The sequence below is a fragment of the Ophidiomyces ophidiicola genome (genome assembly GCF_022830035.1).
Source record: "Ophidiomyces ophidiicola strain CBS 122913 chromosome Unknown scaffold_6, whole genome shotgun sequence".
In the NCBI taxonomy this organism is placed as follows: domain Eukaryota; kingdom Fungi; phylum Ascomycota; class Eurotiomycetes; order Onygenales; family Onygenaceae; genus Ophidiomyces; species Ophidiomyces ophidiicola.
Window position 1 is genome coordinate 644,526 of NW_026054646.1, and position 17,764 is coordinate 662,289.

Here is a 17,764-nt window from a genome sequence, read left to right on the forward strand (position 1 = left end):
TACATAAATAAAGCCCAAAACAGTATGAAGCCATATTGTAAAGCACAAGAATTCCTGTTGTGTATCTACGTTGAACAGTCTCTGGAGTATATTCGAAGGAGTATTACGGCGCGCGGAAAAGCCAGGTAGTGCTGGCTTGGCAACGCTGGGCGATACGGACATGATGTGCAGTCAACAAAGCCAAAGCAATTGAAGCGGCGCCTTCATTTGCCGTTGCCCACAACTTGAAGCTTACGCGTCGCATTGCCAGATGAAGCTCACACCTTTCCCCTTCGGCCTAAGCATCGGTACTGATATAGTCCACATTCCTCGGGTTCTTCGGCTCATCACGCGTTCTCCCTCGCCCACAAACACGTATCTCCACAGATTCGTAAAGCGCATATTGTCTGAACAGGAGCAGAACCAGTTCTTTTCTAAGTTTCCGCAATACAGACCCCAGCTTAAACAGTCAGGAACGCTACCCTTTGCTGAATCAACGGTCGCCGCGTCTGCAGACACCGCGAGGTGGCTGGCTGGTCGGTTTGCGGCAAAGGAAGCTGCAAGGAAAGCTGCCCCGGGCGGCGCGTCGAGTATCAGCTGGAAAGAGGTCATTGTGCGAGCCGAGTCTGGAGGGAATGGAAAGCCGGAGGTTGTCTACGCTAGAAACGCCGCGGGCCATGGCCAGATTGGAAAACTCTCCATTTCGCACGATGGCGACTATGTTGTCGCAACGGTTATGGCAGCATGCCCTGTCGGGTGACGGTCATGAGCAAATACACTGATATTATGCCAATCATATCCAGAACGATACTTGTTGGGTTGGCCACATTTTTGTGTGCAAGAACGGTTGCAACAAGCCGGAAAGAAGCAGGATTGCCCCAGCGAACTCCGAGAAGCACGGGTTCTATATATTGCCTGCCGATTCGCCTAGAAAGATGTATATCCCATTCTTCCATACGCGGAAAGATTATCATAGGCCTTGACCCGTGCCGCACTCCATGCGGTGCCGTCGGGAACCCTTCTGCTGTTGCATTTGTTACAATATGGAGGAAGGGCTATATTAAGCGGAATTTTGTCCTTCAATGGTCAGGCAGCGTGTGATGGATTGTCCAAACCATTGGACATCCGGGTAGCCTCCATGCTTTCGAAACTCTAGCCTAGCGGACCATGTGATGCATACGCGGAACAGCCTCGGCATCGCTCATTTACCACTCAAAAGGTCGAATAGACCGTCTATACGGAGTACGGAGTACAGTTGATTGCTGTCCAAAAGGTTTACCTGATATAGGTATGTCTAGATATAGGAGGGCTGCTCACTCAGGAGTGGTTTATAATTAGTTCGGGCCCTGGCGTTAGAAGGACAGACAGTTTATGGGGAATCAACAGTAAACAAAACATCTACTAAAAGTGACATTTACCCCACATATTACTACCATACATCAAATATACTCATGGAGGTGCGACTACTGCAACTGGACCAATTTCATATCATTTGTGGCGAGATCCTTTCGCCGACTCTCGTAAAACTCTTTAAGCGCGGCCGTCCCCCTCGTTTTTGAGTTTCTGAAAAACGGCACAATCAACCACATATCCCCAGTATATAATACCGGTTCTCTGAAGCTTGCGAGAATTTGAGTTGATTCCTGCCAGTCAGGTCAAAAGGCCTCTAAGCATAGCCAGTTAAAGTCCCTTGCAGTGAAGTTGTTGAAGTTGTTGTTTGGTGAGTCATTAACCTTCCAGGCCAACTTGATATTTTCATCTAGCGCATACGATGTACATACAATCTCAACACGAGTAGAAACTGTTCTCCTTATGATTTGATTCTATTTTCCCTTTTTCGCCCTCCTTTTCTACTGCCGTATCGGGCACTAAAGCTAATTTACTCTAATTAATAACTGCAGTTCTTATTATTTTGGGGATTGCAGAGTTATACTGCGCCATACGTAATTATGCCTTTCTCACATCACAGCCATTCTGGACAGTTCTGTCCCGGGCATGCGAAAGATTCTCTAGAAGAAGTTATTCAAACCGCAATCGCAAAGAAGATGCGAATCTTTTGCCTCTCAGAACATATGCCAAGACACAATGAGGATTTATACCCCGAGGAGGTATGTACTCCTCGAATGTTTAAATATCCTTGGTCTTCTTTCCCTATAGTATATGAACCTCTAATTGGTACGTAGGTCGGGACTGTCACCCTTGACACGATGTTAGAGAACGAAGCTCTGTATTTCAAAGAAGCCACCCGGCTTCGGGAGAAATACCAGGACAAGCTGAATATTCCAATTGGATTCGAGTGTGATTGGATTCGTCCACCCTCCTTAGAGCTAATCAAGAGCTCTCTGGATAAATACCCATTTGATTTTTTCATTGGCTCTGTCCACCACGTACATACTGTTCCGATAGACTACGACAAAGAACTCTATTCTCAGGCCAGGCAGCTGTCAGGTGGTACAGATGAGAAACTATTCGAAGACTATTTCGACAGCCAGTACAAACTGCTGGTGGAGCTTAAACCTCCGGTTATTGGTCATTTCGACCTCATTCGACTCATGAGCGATGACCCCAATGGAAGTTTTCAGCAGTGGCCTCAAATCTGGCAGAAGATTTTGAGAAATCTTGATTTTATTGCCGGATATGGCGGAATAATGGAGCTGAATTCTGCGAGCTTGAGAAAAGGGATGACAGAGCCATATCCCAAGGCCGAGATTTGCAAGGTAAGACCGAAATTCTATGGGTTGCCCCCTACAGCAAGCTTAGTAGTTATTCAGGAGTTTCAAGCTCGAAACGGCCGGTTTTGTTTATCTGACGACAGCCATGGAATTCATCATGTGGCACTGAATTATCACCGTGTATATGATTTCTTGAAATCTACCGGTATCAACACTATTCATTATCTGAAATATGAGCCCGGTTCGACGACCTCCGATTTTGATACGCGGTTTCCCAATGTTAGAGTTGATTCTGCTGGGGTTGAAGAACTAGGGAAAGAACCATTCTGGCAGCTAATTGCATAGACTATATTTGAAAAAGCTGCCCTTTTATACCCTTCAACCTTTAGAATATTCCCTTTTTAACAGCCGCTTTTTGTCATTGGAAGTACTTTGCTTATTTTGTATGGGGGATCGTATCACTGTTGAATGTCCAATTGGTAACCATAAACACCTGGGAGCTATGCAAATACGGTTCAATTTTGGACGAATAGAAAAAGATTCAAGCAAAGCATTTTCTCAATTCCAACTATTGTTTTCTGAGTTCCAATTTTCCTTACCCCTCGATTCACACCGAGTACTCCGTAGAAGCGCTGTACGGAGAACGGAGTACTTAGAGAATGCCAGGCAGCGCATGACGTCAGACTAAGAACAAAGTTCGGACTCTTGGCACATGTTTTGACGACCAGCTGAACCGACACAAAAGAGAGTAAGGATTCTCTCCATTGCCTTCCCCTTTTCAACCTTTTACCCTTGCTTGATATGAGCGCTTCAGCTGTCTATCGCTCTCTTCCAAAATATTTCCAAACCGGGTCGCGCATCCTCCGCACCAAAGACGTCAATTTATTCCAAACCTTTTTTGCCGCAGATAATCTCGTCCCCTACATTGGAGCTCGCTACATCGCAGACTTTGACCATCCAATCCGGCCAAAAGTTGTACATACGTACCTAAACCGCGAACGGGGCATACTATGGTGGTCCGTGGTGGACGGGTCGCTGGTGGTGAGAAAGGGAGTCGTCCGGTCGTTCTGGGCAAGGCGTGTTCGACGGGCTTTTCGAACAGCGCTGGAGCAGCGAGGATACGATGCGGAAGGGAGAAAACTAATACGTGATACCAAAGGTAATGTGGTGGCAAAAGAGAAGTCGTTAAAGGGTACCTTAGAGATTCGCATGGGCTTGCCTTTGCTAACGTCGAAGGCGGAGGCTCTTTCAACTCAGGTTATGCAGCTCGTTGAGAATTTGGAGAGAAATCAAAACAGGAAATCGGAATGGGACCAACGTGGTGGCGGAGCGGCAGCGCACCGCAAAGATAAAAGACGCTGTAAATGAGAAACTCGACTTTAATGGTTTTGATTTACACCAAGCTGCCATTCCATAAAGGCCATGGGGTCTACTGGACAAATGCAATGGCTACCAGATGAGTGTTAGGAAGACAGCTGCTGATAACAAACTTTGAGAATGCACCATATTCATTGTTCATAAGTCATAACTATATACACAGAGCGGGACCCTACGGAATGAAATCCCTTCCTCGAATGAACAAACCATTTTTAAACACAATAGCTCGGATCGGTTTTTTATATGATCACAATGTCTCCGCTTGCCACATTCATGCAGTGCTACTAAATCTCCGGCTATTTATAGCTGCGCCTTACTAGAAAGGACGTCGGAGGTTAGGTACCCAACCTCAAGCCGCCAAATCTTGTTATAATCAATCCCCACTGGCAGTAAGATGCTGAGCGGGATCTAATAGAGGAGGGGAAAAGTAGGCTAGAAAATTTTGAAGCGCTAGCTTAGAGTTACATGTGTGCAAACAGGTTCCTATGATTGAGGATTTGAAATTCGATGTAATAATAGGTGATGGTTCGATCCGTAGGTGATAGGCGATCGCATTTAATCAATTCAGTCACCCACCGAGAGGTAAATTTTTGAAGCAAGAACGCCAACTCTTTCGATGCAGACTTGATATGATATTGGATATACTTTGGAGTATGGAGGACTTTGTCCGGAGTAGAGTAGGTGGAAGATAAACGTTCGTCTAGATTGACTTTAAGCTGGCTTTTGGTTAGTTAGTTACATAACTAACCTTAGCCACACGAACACTGTTATTAGTAGTTAAACTTCTACTCCGTCCTTTCTGTCAAACCCCCAATCAGATTAACCTTCGGGGTGCTGGAAAAGAGATTAAGGTTGTTACCAATCATCGAAGCACCAATGCAATGCTTAACTGACAAATCTTCATTTAGGGAACAGTCGAAGCTTGAAGTATCACTCTTGAGGACTAATGAATGAGTTATACCCATAGCCTCTGTTGTATCCATTTGGTAGATATAGGTTTATCGCGGATGCCTAGAGCCAGCTCTATATCTCCGACTCCATATTCTAGGTAAGCAGTCGTCTAGGTTGCACAGTCGACTCATCCACTCGAAACTTGTTGGTAGATTTAGGTGAAACCAGCTAACAATCACCAGAGCCTTCCAAAATGTCCGTTGATACAGTCGCACAAAAGCTGGTTGATACCGCTACTTCAATCATTAACAAAATCCCCGTCTCCGATTTCTACAGTGTGGCGAGTACGGCCCTGTCCGAAGATGGTCGAATATTTTCAGGCGTTAATGTCTATCATTTCACCGGTGGACCATGTGCAGAACTTGTAGTTCTAGGAGTGGCGGCTGCAGCAGGCGCTCAAAGGCTGACGCATATTGTGGCTGTTGGAAATGAAGGAAGGGGTATTTTTAGCCCCTGCGGGAGGTGTCGGCAAGTTCTGCTTGATCTGCATCCTGGTATTCAGGTTGTTCTGCAAACGAAGGATGGAGTTGCAACCACGTCAGTGGAAGAATTATTACCATCAACGTACATCTGGGACAAGGAGATTGACAAAATTTGAATTGAAAAGCAGGCATCATGGTAAGCACATTGAAATGCCTCGCGACTTTTTCTTGTTGAGTATCACAACATTGGTAGTAAAAGCCTATCTGCCCCGCTATCGAGCTCGCGAGTACCATGAAGCCATTCTCTTATCTAGAAAATAGCCAACAATCACTGTAAATGTTTGCCTATTGGAATAATCTTCATGACGCGATGATGACATGCTGTGAGTGTCCTAGTTGTGATCAACCAGATTAGGTTCCGCCAAGCTGCTAAGAACGCGATAGGAGGTGGCTCTCGGCGCACTCTGATTGGTTTCCTATTGCCAAGCTGGGTGTTGCCATAGCAACTTCGTTTACAAACATACACACGTGATATCAACTTGTGTTCGCGCTGGCGATCAACACGAGGCTGAGGCGCCGGTGCTCCGTCTGTCTGTCATTTCGTTTCACCTACTTAGCTAGTTATCTGTGGAGGAGTCGACACCAGGCTCCCAGGTTGGTTCTTGAACATTACCCTTTCCTGCGTCACTACTTATCTCATTGAGAGTCGCAGAATCCTTCCAACGAACCAAGAAGTTATACAGACTTAACTACCGAAATTCCTCGTATCTTGGTTGCAGCACGACTAAAACGCCGTTCCTGAAGTTGTGAGAGCTCAATATTGCAAGTCGGTGACGTCTCTTCGGTAAAAAAAAGCAAGTTGGAACATATTTATTGAAGTGGCTTATCTTAGAAGTGGGCATTCTTGCCCACAGGCTAGAAGTATAAGGGCTTCACCTTTAGTCTTTCGTTTGTGTACAGAAACAGGCCGAAACACGTCTCGTTCGAGCTGTTCTCACCAGCAGGCACGATGTCACACCCGCCGGGCCATTCGGGTCCAGCACCACCTTCATACGACGACGAGCCACCCTCTTACGGATACAACGAGAGCGTGTTGACGTACGATACAAACGATGGTTTACCTCACCCAGTGTCCGATCACGGCCCGCAAGATACGTCGACGATGCGACTGCTGCCTTCGGAAGGTAGTTTTGTGGACGACAACCTTGACAGATATTCAGCGGAGGCAGATGTCGATGGGGCGCATTATAGAGACGCGCAGTTTGAAGCCCCACACCGCCGACTGTATGTACACCCATGTGTTGAATCTTCTATTTCCCATTCAGATCCCTCCCCGCCGTTAAAGAAGGATACCGCGGAGCAACCATCCAAGAAGGTGCCGGATACTGGTCAGAGGAAGTCAAATCTATCGCAGGGATATTCTACAATTCGGTTTTGCTCTACTACCCCGGAACTAATTTCACAATGCTCCAGCTCAACACTATCTCAGGCCAGATCTAAGGATGGAACTAGGCTCCCGAAAGGAAAAACGGTCCATTGGAAGGCGCCCGCAGCCTCTGGTATCCCGATAAAAAGCTCCAAAACTGGAATTGCCTATGATCCTCTAATGGTTCCTCCTCCGCTTCGATTGACAACGCCCAAACCAGCTGTAAAACCGAGGCCTGGAGCCCATCTGGATTCGATTACCCGCAGTGGACTGTTATCGGGCCAAAACCGGATGGGACTTCCCAGTGTCCAAGAGCCGATTTCAGAAGATATAGCTAACAATTTACAATATAGAAGTTCTGTTTCGGCGGCTCGATCATCGCGATACCAGCCGCTCCATCACCAAAACTACTCGACAACGTCCTTTGCGCCCTCTCGATCTCCATCACGCCTTAGTAACGCGCCGAGCATTCCACCCCCAAACGTTTCCCGAGATGCTACACAACGCCCCGGATCACCTAACCGACCTTGGTCACCATCGCGAGGCGCCGAATGGGCGAGACAAGCGGGCCCAGCTACAGGCTTAAATTATGAGCCTGCGGATATTAATGGCAGCCCGCGCCCTGGTACCCCAAGCTCTCGATATGGCGGCAGCCCGCAGCGACCTCTTCCGCCGGCACCGTTATTTTCAGGGCCAGCACCGGTATCATCAGCTGGTGAAGCTGCAATCAATATCGGCGATGGAGGAATCAACGACGACCCCTTTGGAGGAGATGGGAGGACAATCAACCCAAAACGAAGTTCTCGGGGGAGTGTAAAATCGTATGGCTCTTATATGAGCGAATCTACAGTGGTCACAGAAGATAAAGAAACAATGAGAAAAATTGATCTCGAGGATGACCATTCAGAAAGTAATTTTGACCCGAATCTTCACTATGGACCTGCTCCCACGGGCCGTCAAGACCGCAGAGGTGTAAGGCAAGCTCAAATGACCAAGAAAGAGGTCAAGTTGATCAACGGTGAGCTTGTCTTGGAGTGCAAGATTCCGACCATTTTACACAGCTTTCTCCCTCGTCGAGATGATCGCGAATTCACTCACATGCGGTACACGGCCGCAACCTGCGACCCAGACGACTTTGTGCCTCGAGGATATAAACTCCGCCAGAATATGGGCACCACCACGCGCGAAACGGAATTATTTGTCTGCATCACCATGTACAATGAAGACGAAATCCACTTCACGCGTACCATGCACGGTGTGATGAGGAATATCTCCCATTTCTGCTCCAGAATGAAGTCGAGAACCTGGGGAAAGGATGGCTGGAAGAAAATCGTGGTCTGTATCATTGCGGACGGAAGACAAAAAGTGCATCCGCGGACGCTCAATGCCCTGGCGGCGATGGGCGTGTATCAAGATGGCATTGCGAAAAACATCGTTAACCAAAAGGAAGTTACGGCTCATGTTTACGAGTATACGACGCAGGTCTCGCTGGACTCTGACCTGAAATTCAAGGGTGCAGAGAAGGGAATCGTGCCCTGCCAGATCATCTTCTGCTTGAAGGAGCGTAACCAGAAGAAACTTAATTCTCATCGATGGTTTTTCAATGCCTTTGGGCGCGCGTTGACGCCGAACGTTTGCATTTTGCTCGACGTCGGCACCAAACCATCGCCTACCGCTTTGTACCATCTCTGGAAGGCATTTGATCAAGACTCGAATGTCGCTGGCGCCGCCGGCGAAATCAAGGCCGGCAAAGGCAAAGGCTGGGTGGGTCTATTCAACCCCCTGGTCGCGTCGCAGAATTTCGAGTATAAGATGTCGAATATCTTGGACAAGCCCCTGGAGTCGGTCTTCGGCTACATCACTGTGCTTCCTGGTGCGCTGAGTGCCTATCGATACCACGCACTGCAGAATGATAGCACAGGCCATGGGCCCCTGAGCCAGTACTTCAAGGGAGAGATGTTGCACGGGAAAAATGCAGACGTTTTCACGGCTAATATGTACTTGGCTGAAGATCGTATTCTGTGCTGGGAATTGGTAGCGAAGAGAGAGGATCAATGGATTTTGAAATTCGTGAAGAGCGCTGTGGGGGAAACTGACGTGCCAGGTATGCTAACTCGGGCCAAAAAATACGTTCTGGAGTGCTAACATGTTCGTTAGATACTGTCCCTGAGTTCATCTCGCAGCGACGACGTTGGCTTAATGGTGCCTTTTTTGCGGCAGTCTACTCCCTCATTCATTTCCGTCAAATCTGGAAAACAGACCATACCGTAATGCGGAAAATACTTCTACATATTGAATTCGTTTATCAGTTTGTGAGCTTAATATTTACCTTCTTTTCTCTGGTATGTACAGCACGAACGCGCCCCTAAACCTAGAAACAATAAGTGATTATTCTGACAATTCCACAGGCAAATTTCTATATAACTTTTCATTTTATTGCCGGCGCTTTGGCTGCCAAAGAGGTGGATCCATTTGGGCATAATATCGGACAAATAATTTTCGTTGCACTGAGATATGCTTGTGTCTTGCTAATATGTCTACAATTTATCTTGTCTATGGGTAATCGGCCTCAGGGGTAAGTCGTCTCTCAATATCATTTTTTTGAGAACTTGAACTAACAACAACGAACAGTGCAAAGAAAATGTTCTTATCCAGTATGATTGTGTACAGCATCATCATGGTGTACACGACGTTTGCCGCGCTGTACATGGTAGTAATGCAGCTCAAGTACCGCGACGCCAAAGACAAGGAGCTGAAACTGGGCAACAACATCTTCACAAACATCATCGTGTCCACACTCTCAACGGTCGGGCTCTACTTCATCATGTCCTTCATGTACCTCGACCCGTGGCACATGTTCACGTCATCGGCGCAGTACTTCGCGCTGCTGCCCAGCTACATCTGCACGCTGCAGGTATACGCGTTCTGCAACACGCACGACGTCACGTGGGGCACCAAGGGCGACAACGTGATCCACACGGACCTGGGCATCGCGCGCACGACGGACTCGTCGACGGTCGAGCTCGAGATGCCGTCCGAGCAGCTGGACATCGACAGCGGCTACGACGAGGCGCTGCGCAACCTGCGCGACCGCCTCGAGGTCGCCGCGCCCGAGGTCTCCGAGGCCCAGATGCAGGAGGACTACTACCGCGCCGTGCGCACGTACATGGTCTCCGTGTGGGTCGTCGCCAACGCCGTGCTCGCCATGGCCGTCAGCGAGTCCTACAGCAACAAGCAGGTCGGCAGCAACGGGTACCTGGCCTTTGTGCTGTGGGCCGTCGCCGGCTTGGCTGTGTTCCGCGGTCTGGGCTCCACGGCTTTTGCTGTCTTGAATATCGTGCACAAGGTGGCCGAGGGCAAGATGAAGTTCTCCCTGGGGTCGGGATCGTCGTCGTCTTCGTCGTCTGCGGGCTCCGGCTCGGGCGGGAGTAGTGCGGGCGGTGGGAGTAATGTGGGCTATATGCATCGGAACATGGGTGAGAAGGTCAAGGATTTCTTTAGTGAGATGGGGTGGAATATGAAGAGAAGAGTGGGTAAGCTGGCATTTTGGAGAAAGTGATTTTCCTTGTTCTTTTGACGGTTTTCCTATGATTTGTTTGAAAGTTGGCTTCTTTTTTATGCATTGCAAATACCACATGTACGAGTCTATGAGGAATGGGGTGGAATGAAAGGTAGGTATATGTGTTTTTTTGTTTTTTGCTGAATTTGGCTGGCGTCTTTGGACAAAATATCCGATTTCTTGTGTGTTGTGCCTTATGTCGGCGTTGTATGTATTCACTATAATGGACGATGTAAATACACCCACTTCTATCAATCTAGACTTGAGTTCGCTTGCACAGAACAAAACGAAGGAAAAGCAAGCGGCCACTGCACAAAAAAAAGGAGGGCCCGAACCTACTATAATAACAAATATTCTAACAGTACAGGGCGCATCACATATTATCCTCCCTCCAGCGACTCCTCATCTTATCCCAGGCGGCCTTGTCCTCGCGGCCGGCGCGCGCATCCAGCCCCACGCCCATGCCGCGCTCCACCCACTCGGTGCTCTGCATCTCGGTCAGCCGCGACAGCGCGCGCGCGAAGGCGAAGCGCTCCTCGTCGCCGCTGAAGATCGAGCTCGCGCGCAGCTCGGCCATGGACAGGCCCAGGTCGTCCATCAGGCTGCGCATGGAGTCGTCGAGGTCGGCGCCGCTGTCGGCGGCGGCGGAGGAGGAGGAGGAGGAGGAGGAGAGGGGTTTGGAGTGGGCGGCGGAGTGCGCTGGGGTGTGCGTGGTGGAGGACTTGAGTTCGGAGGGGGAGAGGAAGAGGTTGGAGAGGGGCACGGCGGTGGTGAGGACGAGTTTGGCCTGGGGTGGGGGTTTTTTTATGTTAGTGAATGACTGCAGACAGAGAAGAGGGCGGCTGGGACGTACTCGACTTTCATACACAGTGTCGATGAAGGTGATAAACCGCCGGGCCAGATCACGCTGGTGCAGCGTCATTCCGGGTACATCGGTAATGATAAAGGCGTTGTAGCTGCGCATCAGCTCGAGGTAGTCGGCGGCGCTGGTGGCGCGGCCGATGATCTCCTGGAAGGTGAAGCGCGCGGCCCTCCCGGAGGCCTGCGGCACGACGACATCGCGGCCCCACACCTGGTGCACGGCGCGGTGCGGCGGGTCGTGTGCGAAGTCGCCGAGGTACTCGAACCACTTGTCGGCGTGGTGGTCGGCCTGCAGGCCGAGCGGGTGGTGGTACACGCCGGAGGGCGGACGGGGGATCTTGCGGTAGTCGGTGGTCGAGTTGAGGTTGAGGACGGTGAGGGTGTTTTTCAGGAGCTGGATGCATGGGATGAAGGACTGGCGCTGGATGCCGTTTTTATATAGTTCGTCGGGGTGGCGGTTGGACGTGGTGACGAACACGACGCCGTGGGACATGAGTGATTCGAGCAGTCTGCGTGCCACATATGATCAGTAACTCTGGAGACCAGTAAAAGACGAGACGAGAATCAGAAACTACCTCCTGAGAATCATGGCATCGGCCACATCGGTGCACTGAAACTCATCGAAGCACAGCACGCTGGACTGCTCGGCGATCTGGGCGGCGACAAACGGCACGCCGTCGAAGTCGGTGCCGTGCTGCATCTTGACGGCGTGCAGGCGGCGGTGCACGTCCTGCATGAAGTTGTGGAAGTGGATGCGCGTCCTGGACGCGATGTTGGCCGGCAGCGTGTCGTAGAACAGGTCCATCAGCATGGTCTTGCCGCACCCCACGTCGCCGTGCATGTACAGGCCCTTTGGCATGTCGTCTGGAATGCGCGTCGTCAAGCCCGGTGACGGGCTGCTGCTGCTGCCGAAGAGCGCGCCGAAGAAGGAGGACGATCGCGAGGGCGGCTGGAGCTGGGCGGGCGAGGGGTGGACGACGCTGGCGGGCTGGTAGCCTCTCAGGACGTCATGGAGGTCTTGGAGATGCTGGATGATGGCTGTAGACAAGAAAGAAAACGCAAAAGCATCTGGTTAATAATAGTTCTTCTTTTCCTTGCTGGTTTGGTTTTGTTTTATTTTATTTTCTTTTGTTATATGTCTCTGGGTGGACTAGACGAGACACAATCATCACACGCATGGAAAACAAACAGGTTGCAGGCCTACCTCTCTGGTGATCATCATCCCTCAGCCGGCCCGCCTGCACTCGCGCATCGTACTCGGGGATTGGGCCCTGCCCTTCGGACGGGCTGCGGCTACTGCTGCTGCTCGCCATGCGCCTCGCTGCCGCACCACATCTCCTTCGAGGTGCAGGCACCAGACCGGCACCACCACAGCACCGGTGGCAGCGGAACCGTAGGTTCCTGCACGACGCCGCGTCCGCGTCCGCGCCGCCCGCGCTCGCGGCCAAGGCGGCATGATAACAACGGGCGCCGGGCGACGGCGGCCGGGCGGCAGCTGTGAGGACGCTGTACCACGACCGCACGGTCGGTCGCATGATGCCACAGGCGGCTCGCGGCTAACTAGTATGGATATCGATTGCGGTTCTAGTCCAAAAGTCGTTTCGTCCAATGGTCAAAGGCGCACGCTTGCCTTCCCTTCCGTCGGCGTCAGGTCGATTGATTCGACGGCGATTCTCTAACCCGGCCAGTATCGACAAATGTCCCTGGAGGCAGGGGAGCTCATAGAAGCGACTCGATGTCGTTTCACCCCCTCCGCGAATCCTGTCTGACCCAAAAACAATGATAAAAAAGAATGCTTCCCTGCCACACACAGGGATGGTGGCAAATATGAATACGCGAGGAGAAAATCAACGCTTTCTAAAACATAAGAAAACAGAGCAGCAGGAGTGATAGGCGTCACATTGGCAGCCAGCGAGGGTTGCGGCGCATCTCGACGTCCCTTCACGATGGGATTCGTTCCTCGGCGACGCGCGACGTCCCTCGCTGGGCGGTGAGCCGTTCTGCCGCGGTGGTGACTTGACGGGAGCTAGGCCTGGTTGGGCGTAGTGTTGCCGAGCAGCCGAGGCGGCGCTTATGTAAACAGGGCGTGATCGCATGAGGGGCAGCAGTGAGAGAGCGTCTTGTTTCTACGCGGAGTGGGGTGTAGGCATTTCATGCAAATTTCCCAGGTCTAGTTCAGGATCAGATGGAAAAGTGGGAGGCGCTGTGGTTTTGAAGATTTTCTCTACGGTTGAGGGTGTGAGGCGGTGCTCTGTGTCAGTGCATGAGCAGGTGTGCCAGGCGGCATCGAAAGAAAAGAAAAGAAAAATCAGAGAACAGCAAAGCATCGGGGATTATGCAGAGCAGCTCGAAACTGGGGCGACATCGCCGTTGCGTGTTGACGGGGAAGTGTCGAATGGGGGCCCGGACGGACCCTGTCGGCGACGCGTAACTAAGTATGCAGCGCGTGGGAGGGATTCTGGCACGGCCGGGGCATATTATGATGTATGTAGTGGTAGCTGTCTGGAAGGCTCGTTTGGTCCGTGGCAGGACGTGACGCTGCGGCAGCGGGTCGGAAAGGCGTTCCGACGACATGGAGCTGGCCGGCAGAGCCCTTGGGTGTGTCCTGGTCCGACATGGGAGGCAGTCGCCGACACGGATGGGATAATGGGCTGCAGCGGTGGTGGTGGTGGTGGTGGTGGTCGGCCGCGGTCGCGCCTAGAGGCTTGGGGCTCTCCCCGCCGGCCACGCCCGTCACGACCGCCTAACGGCCTCGCGCGCTGGCCCGGCCGGGCCTGGCCCTGGGGGAGCGTGCGAGGGCTGGTGGGAGGCAACGCTGGCCACCCAGGCGTGGGCCACGAAGCGCAGGTGTAGGAGACAATAACTAATCATCATCAAATAACTAACGAGACAGACAGCAGCATCCTCCGTCCTGACAGACACGACAGCGGCGATCGCAGGGCCTCGATCGCCGGCGCGGGGCCAGACCATGGCGGACGGAGTATGTAACTACGAACAAACTAATAACCAGCTGGCGGGCTATGTCGCATCGCTGTTAAGATCTCGTCTTTCTTCTCTTCTCTCCTCTTCTTCTCGGCTCTACTCTCTACACCGTCGCTCGCTGTCTGCTGTCTGCTGTCTGTCGCGCCGCCCGTGCTCTCTCTCCTAGCAAACCTTCGCGCCGCCTCGCCCGCCCCCCGTCGCTTTCACTTTTCGCTTTTCCTTTCGCTCCTCTTCTCTTCTCTTTCTTTTCTTCTCTTTCTTCTCTTCTCTCTTCCTTCCTTCTTCTTCTTCTTCTTCTTCTTCTTCTCCTCCTCCTCCCCTCCCCAACAGTCGCTTCAGACTCGCCCGCTGCCTGCCACCATGGGCGTCACCAAGAAGATCCTGAAGACCGGCAACGGCGTCGACAAGCCCAGCAAGGGCGACGAGATTCACATGGAGTACCGCGGCTGTCTCTACGACTCCACCAACCCGTCCGGCCACTTCATGGGCACCAAGTGCGTCTCTGTCTCTCTCTCTCTCTCTCTCTCATACCGTCCCTCTCCCTCTTACTCTCCCTCACACTCTCCCTCCCTCCCGCCCTCTCCCCTCCCGGCCGCTGCTCGTGAACGCGCGAGCTAGTGCCGCTGCCCAGGGCCCCCCCCCGGCGGGCCCCAATGACAGCCCTCGCAACCGCGTTGCCCGCCCGCCGCTGACTGTCGATCGCCCGTCTAGATTCGATTCGACCGAAGATCGTGGCGAATTCCGCACCAAGATTGGAGTCGGCGCCGTCATCCGCGGTACGTCCGTCCCCCCCTCCCCTTCGCCCCGTTTATTTTGGGTATCGGGCGAAGCGGGAAGACGCGCTGGTTGGATAACTCGACTGACTGACTCACTGTGTTGCCAGGCTGGGACGAGGCCGTCGTGCAGATGTCGCTCGGCGAGAAGAGCATCCTGACCATCACCGAGTGCGTGGCCCCCCTCTGTCTGTGTCCTCTCTGCACTTAACTACGTATCCTAACTCTCGGCTGCAGCGACTACGCCTACGGCTCCCGGTACGTGTCTGCATGCTGCTGTTGTTCTCGTCGTGCTGCTTGTGCTCCCCCAACACATCCCTGCCCAACACTTCCGGGTAATAATAAAATAAAATAATACAAAAAAAAAAAAGAGGCCAGCAAACCACTGACAAAAACGTCGAGAAAATGGCCCGGGACTGTGCGGCTTCGGCGCTTCTTCCTTCATCCTGCCCCCCGCCCCTCTGCCCCTCCCCAGTCGCCACCCTGAATCCATGGTGTTTTTCGCTGCTCGAGGACTCCCGAACTAACGCAGCTCTCAACAGTGGCTTCCCAGGGGTCATTCCGCCCAATGCAACTCTGGTCTTGTGAGCCTTCCCTTGTCATGTGCCCTCCCCTCCCCTCCACCCGTCCAGCAGCATCTCGTTAACCGACGCCGTTCGTTGGCTTCCGTTTCACAGCGAAGTCGAACTCAAAGGCATCAACGGCAAACGAGCCTAGACGAGCGCGAAGCGAATACTGCGCGTGCGCGGGCTCGACCATGTCAAAGTAGTAGCTAACCAGCATCTTTTGACGAAAAAAAAATCACACATGTTCCCAGAACCTCTCTCCGAAGCACACGGCCGCCAATTTCACTATCTTGCGACTATTTAATTCGCTAATGAATCTTCATCTCTTCCCCCTTTTCTCCTTCCGGGTCTCGACGGGTGCGGTCTTTTGACGATTTTGACCACATAAAAATACTCTTGGCTTTCGAACTTTTCTTGTCCGTTCCGCGTTTCCGGGGCTCACTCAACCATCTTCTCGTGTTTCCCTTTTTTTTGCCTTTTTTTTTGTGGCTCTTTGCGTTCGAATTCTTCTTGATGATTTTCTTTTTTGGAGATAGTCGTTATTGCCGGGTATGCAGTCCATGCTGGGTGAGCTAATAGTAGTGCTTTCTCTCGCTCCCGCGCTGTCTGCCTCATTTTCATGTGCATCTTTTGCCTTTGCTTCTCATGTTCCCGTCTTGCATCATGGCTTTTTCTTCGGGGAAAGGCAGCACCGATCGATCGGCTTTCTTCCTTAATGGCATCATGATCTACATATTGCTTTTTTATCATCGGCATGTCACCAGAGCCTCGAAAACGCAAAAAAGGGGTGGGGTAAATTGGGATTTGGCCAGATGTCCTTGCATGCCTGCATTGTTTATCGCACCAATACTATTATTGTTATTATTGCCTTTCATGCAGTCTTAGACGGCCTTCCCGTGCACTCCGTAGGCTGCGATGTGTGTGTCAAGAAGCGCCGGCCTCGCGTGTCCAATATAACTAGCTAACCAGCAGAACCAATCCCCCTGCGCTCCACCCCACTACCGCCATCAACGCTGGTGTCAAACCGCGTCAGCCAAGTCGCACACACAGGACCACACGACGACGACTATTATCGCGACATACACCCAGAGGAAAAAAAAAGTTGAGAAGGAAAGAAAATGTCGTCTACCTAATAACCCCCGCCCAACCAACCAGCCAGCCCACTTACTTCCTTTTTTTCCCGTGGCGGCCGGGCGGGTCTATACTGTTTAGAAGAACTATGTTACTCCTCCGTATACCCACTAGTTAACTATACCCTAGCCCAAAAAAAAAAAAAAAAAACATATCGCAACCCTGCCTTGCCCCCCTCTCGGTGTTCTCGAATGTCTGCCGGAAGGGGACAAGACCGCTTTGTATCCCCGTTTTTCAGTCCCGAGCTCTCGTGAGCAGTAGCAGTAGTAAGATTGGTGTGTGTGGTGTGGGTGAACAGCGCGCCACAAGACTTTTAAGACGTACTGTGTGTTATTGCTATTATCTATCACCATCATTATTATTAGTGGATACCCCCCCTCCGTAGTTAGCTCCAGATGCAGCCAGCATTATTATTATTATTGCGGTGGTATGGACGGAGGAGTTAGCTAGGCGGCAATATTAATCTGTGTGTGCGTGACTGGCCCGCTAGCTCGCCGACCAAGCCCCGGGGGCGTAGATAGCCTCCGGATTAGGCGCAGATTCGGTGTAGTGGGGTGCGTTATAGTAAGGGCTTGCTATTATTGTGAAATAATAGTTGGTGGGAATTGGAAGATTGGAAGAAGGTTAATCGCTGGTATCTCAGTATTGCCATCCCTTTCCTCCCCTCGGTGCAGATACGTATGCCACGTACCTCCAGTACATACATACATACATACATATACACATGGCATCATGGCGGGAGTAGGAAAAAGGAATAAAAAAGGACCGAGTTCATTGGAGGAAAAGTATCCATACAGAGTTAAGTACATGACAAGAACCCCAAGACACAGCGGACAAAACCCAAAATATGAATGAACAACACCAAATCATAATCAGGGGGGGTGGGAAAGGGGGGCCCTTGCGCGGGGGCGGCGGGAAAGTTCTACCGCCGCACCCCCGGCTCCGATCTACCTCGAGCAATGATGCCGAGTAATACAGTATCGCCGAGTAAAAAAAAATACATCAACTGGGAACAAAATGAATGGACAGGTTGAGTGTGCGAGTGTGTGTGGTCAGGATAGCTGG

At 51.5% G+C, this 17,764-nt stretch overlaps 6 protein-coding genes across 6 annotated transcripts; 5 read left to right on the forward strand and 1 right to left on the reverse strand.

Annotated features, from left to right (window-relative positions):
* Nucleotides 1-250: 250 nt before the first annotated feature.
* Nucleotides 251-739, forward strand: LOZ57_002360 (uncharacterized protein; the record flags this gene model as incomplete). Its single annotated transcript, XM_049251434.1, has 1 exon — nucleotides 251-739. One exon carries the CDS (start codon nucleotides 251-253, stop codon nucleotides 737-739), a length of 489 nt encoding a protein of 162 aa, XP_049109734.1.
* Nucleotides 740-1,928: 1,189 nt separating this feature from the next.
* Nucleotides 1,929-2,996, forward strand: LOZ57_002361 (uncharacterized protein; the record flags this gene model as incomplete). The annotated part of the gene is made up of 2 exons (XM_049251435.1): nucleotides 1,929-2,087; nucleotides 2,163-2,996. 2 exons carry the CDS (start codon nucleotides 1,929-1,931, stop codon nucleotides 2,994-2,996), a joined length of 993 nt encoding a protein of 330 aa, XP_049109735.1.
* A 456-nt stretch (nucleotides 2,997-3,452) lies between these two features.
* Nucleotides 3,453-4,019, forward strand: LOZ57_002362 (uncharacterized protein; the record flags this gene model as incomplete). The annotated part of the gene is made up of 1 exon (XM_049251436.1): nucleotides 3,453-4,019. One exon carries the CDS (start codon nucleotides 3,453-3,455, stop codon nucleotides 4,017-4,019), a length of 567 nt encoding a protein of 188 aa, XP_049109736.1.
* Nucleotides 4,020-6,410: 2,391 nt separating this feature from the next.
* CHS2 (Chitin synthase, class 2) lies at nucleotides 6,411-10,386 on the forward strand (the record flags this gene model as incomplete). The annotated part of the gene is made up of 4 exons (XM_049251437.1): nucleotides 6,411-8,931; nucleotides 8,985-9,169; nucleotides 9,236-9,402; nucleotides 9,459-10,386. 4 exons carry the CDS (start codon nucleotides 6,411-6,413, stop codon nucleotides 10,384-10,386), a joined length of 3,801 nt encoding a protein of 1,266 aa, XP_049109737.1.
* Nucleotides 10,387-10,759: 373 nt separating this feature from the next.
* AFG1 (ATPase) lies at nucleotides 10,760-12,106 on the reverse strand (the record flags this gene model as incomplete). Its single annotated transcript, XM_049251438.1, has 3 exons — nucleotides 10,760-11,173; nucleotides 11,240-11,756; nucleotides 11,823-12,106. 3 exons carry the CDS (start codon nucleotides 12,104-12,106, stop codon nucleotides 10,760-10,762), a joined length of 1,215 nt encoding a protein of 404 aa, XP_049109738.1.
* A 2,483-nt stretch (nucleotides 12,107-14,589) lies between these two features.
* Nucleotides 14,590-15,590, forward strand: LOZ57_002365 (uncharacterized protein; the record flags this gene model as incomplete). The annotated part of the gene is made up of 5 exons (XM_049251439.1): nucleotides 14,590-14,723; nucleotides 14,941-15,005; nucleotides 15,113-15,173; nucleotides 15,240-15,260; nucleotides 15,545-15,590. The coding sequence occupies 5 exons, from the start codon at nucleotides 14,590-14,592 to the stop codon at nucleotides 15,588-15,590; spliced, it is 327 nt and encodes a 108-aa protein (XP_049109739.1).
* Between the last annotated feature and the right edge of the window lie 2,174 nt (nucleotides 15,591-17,764).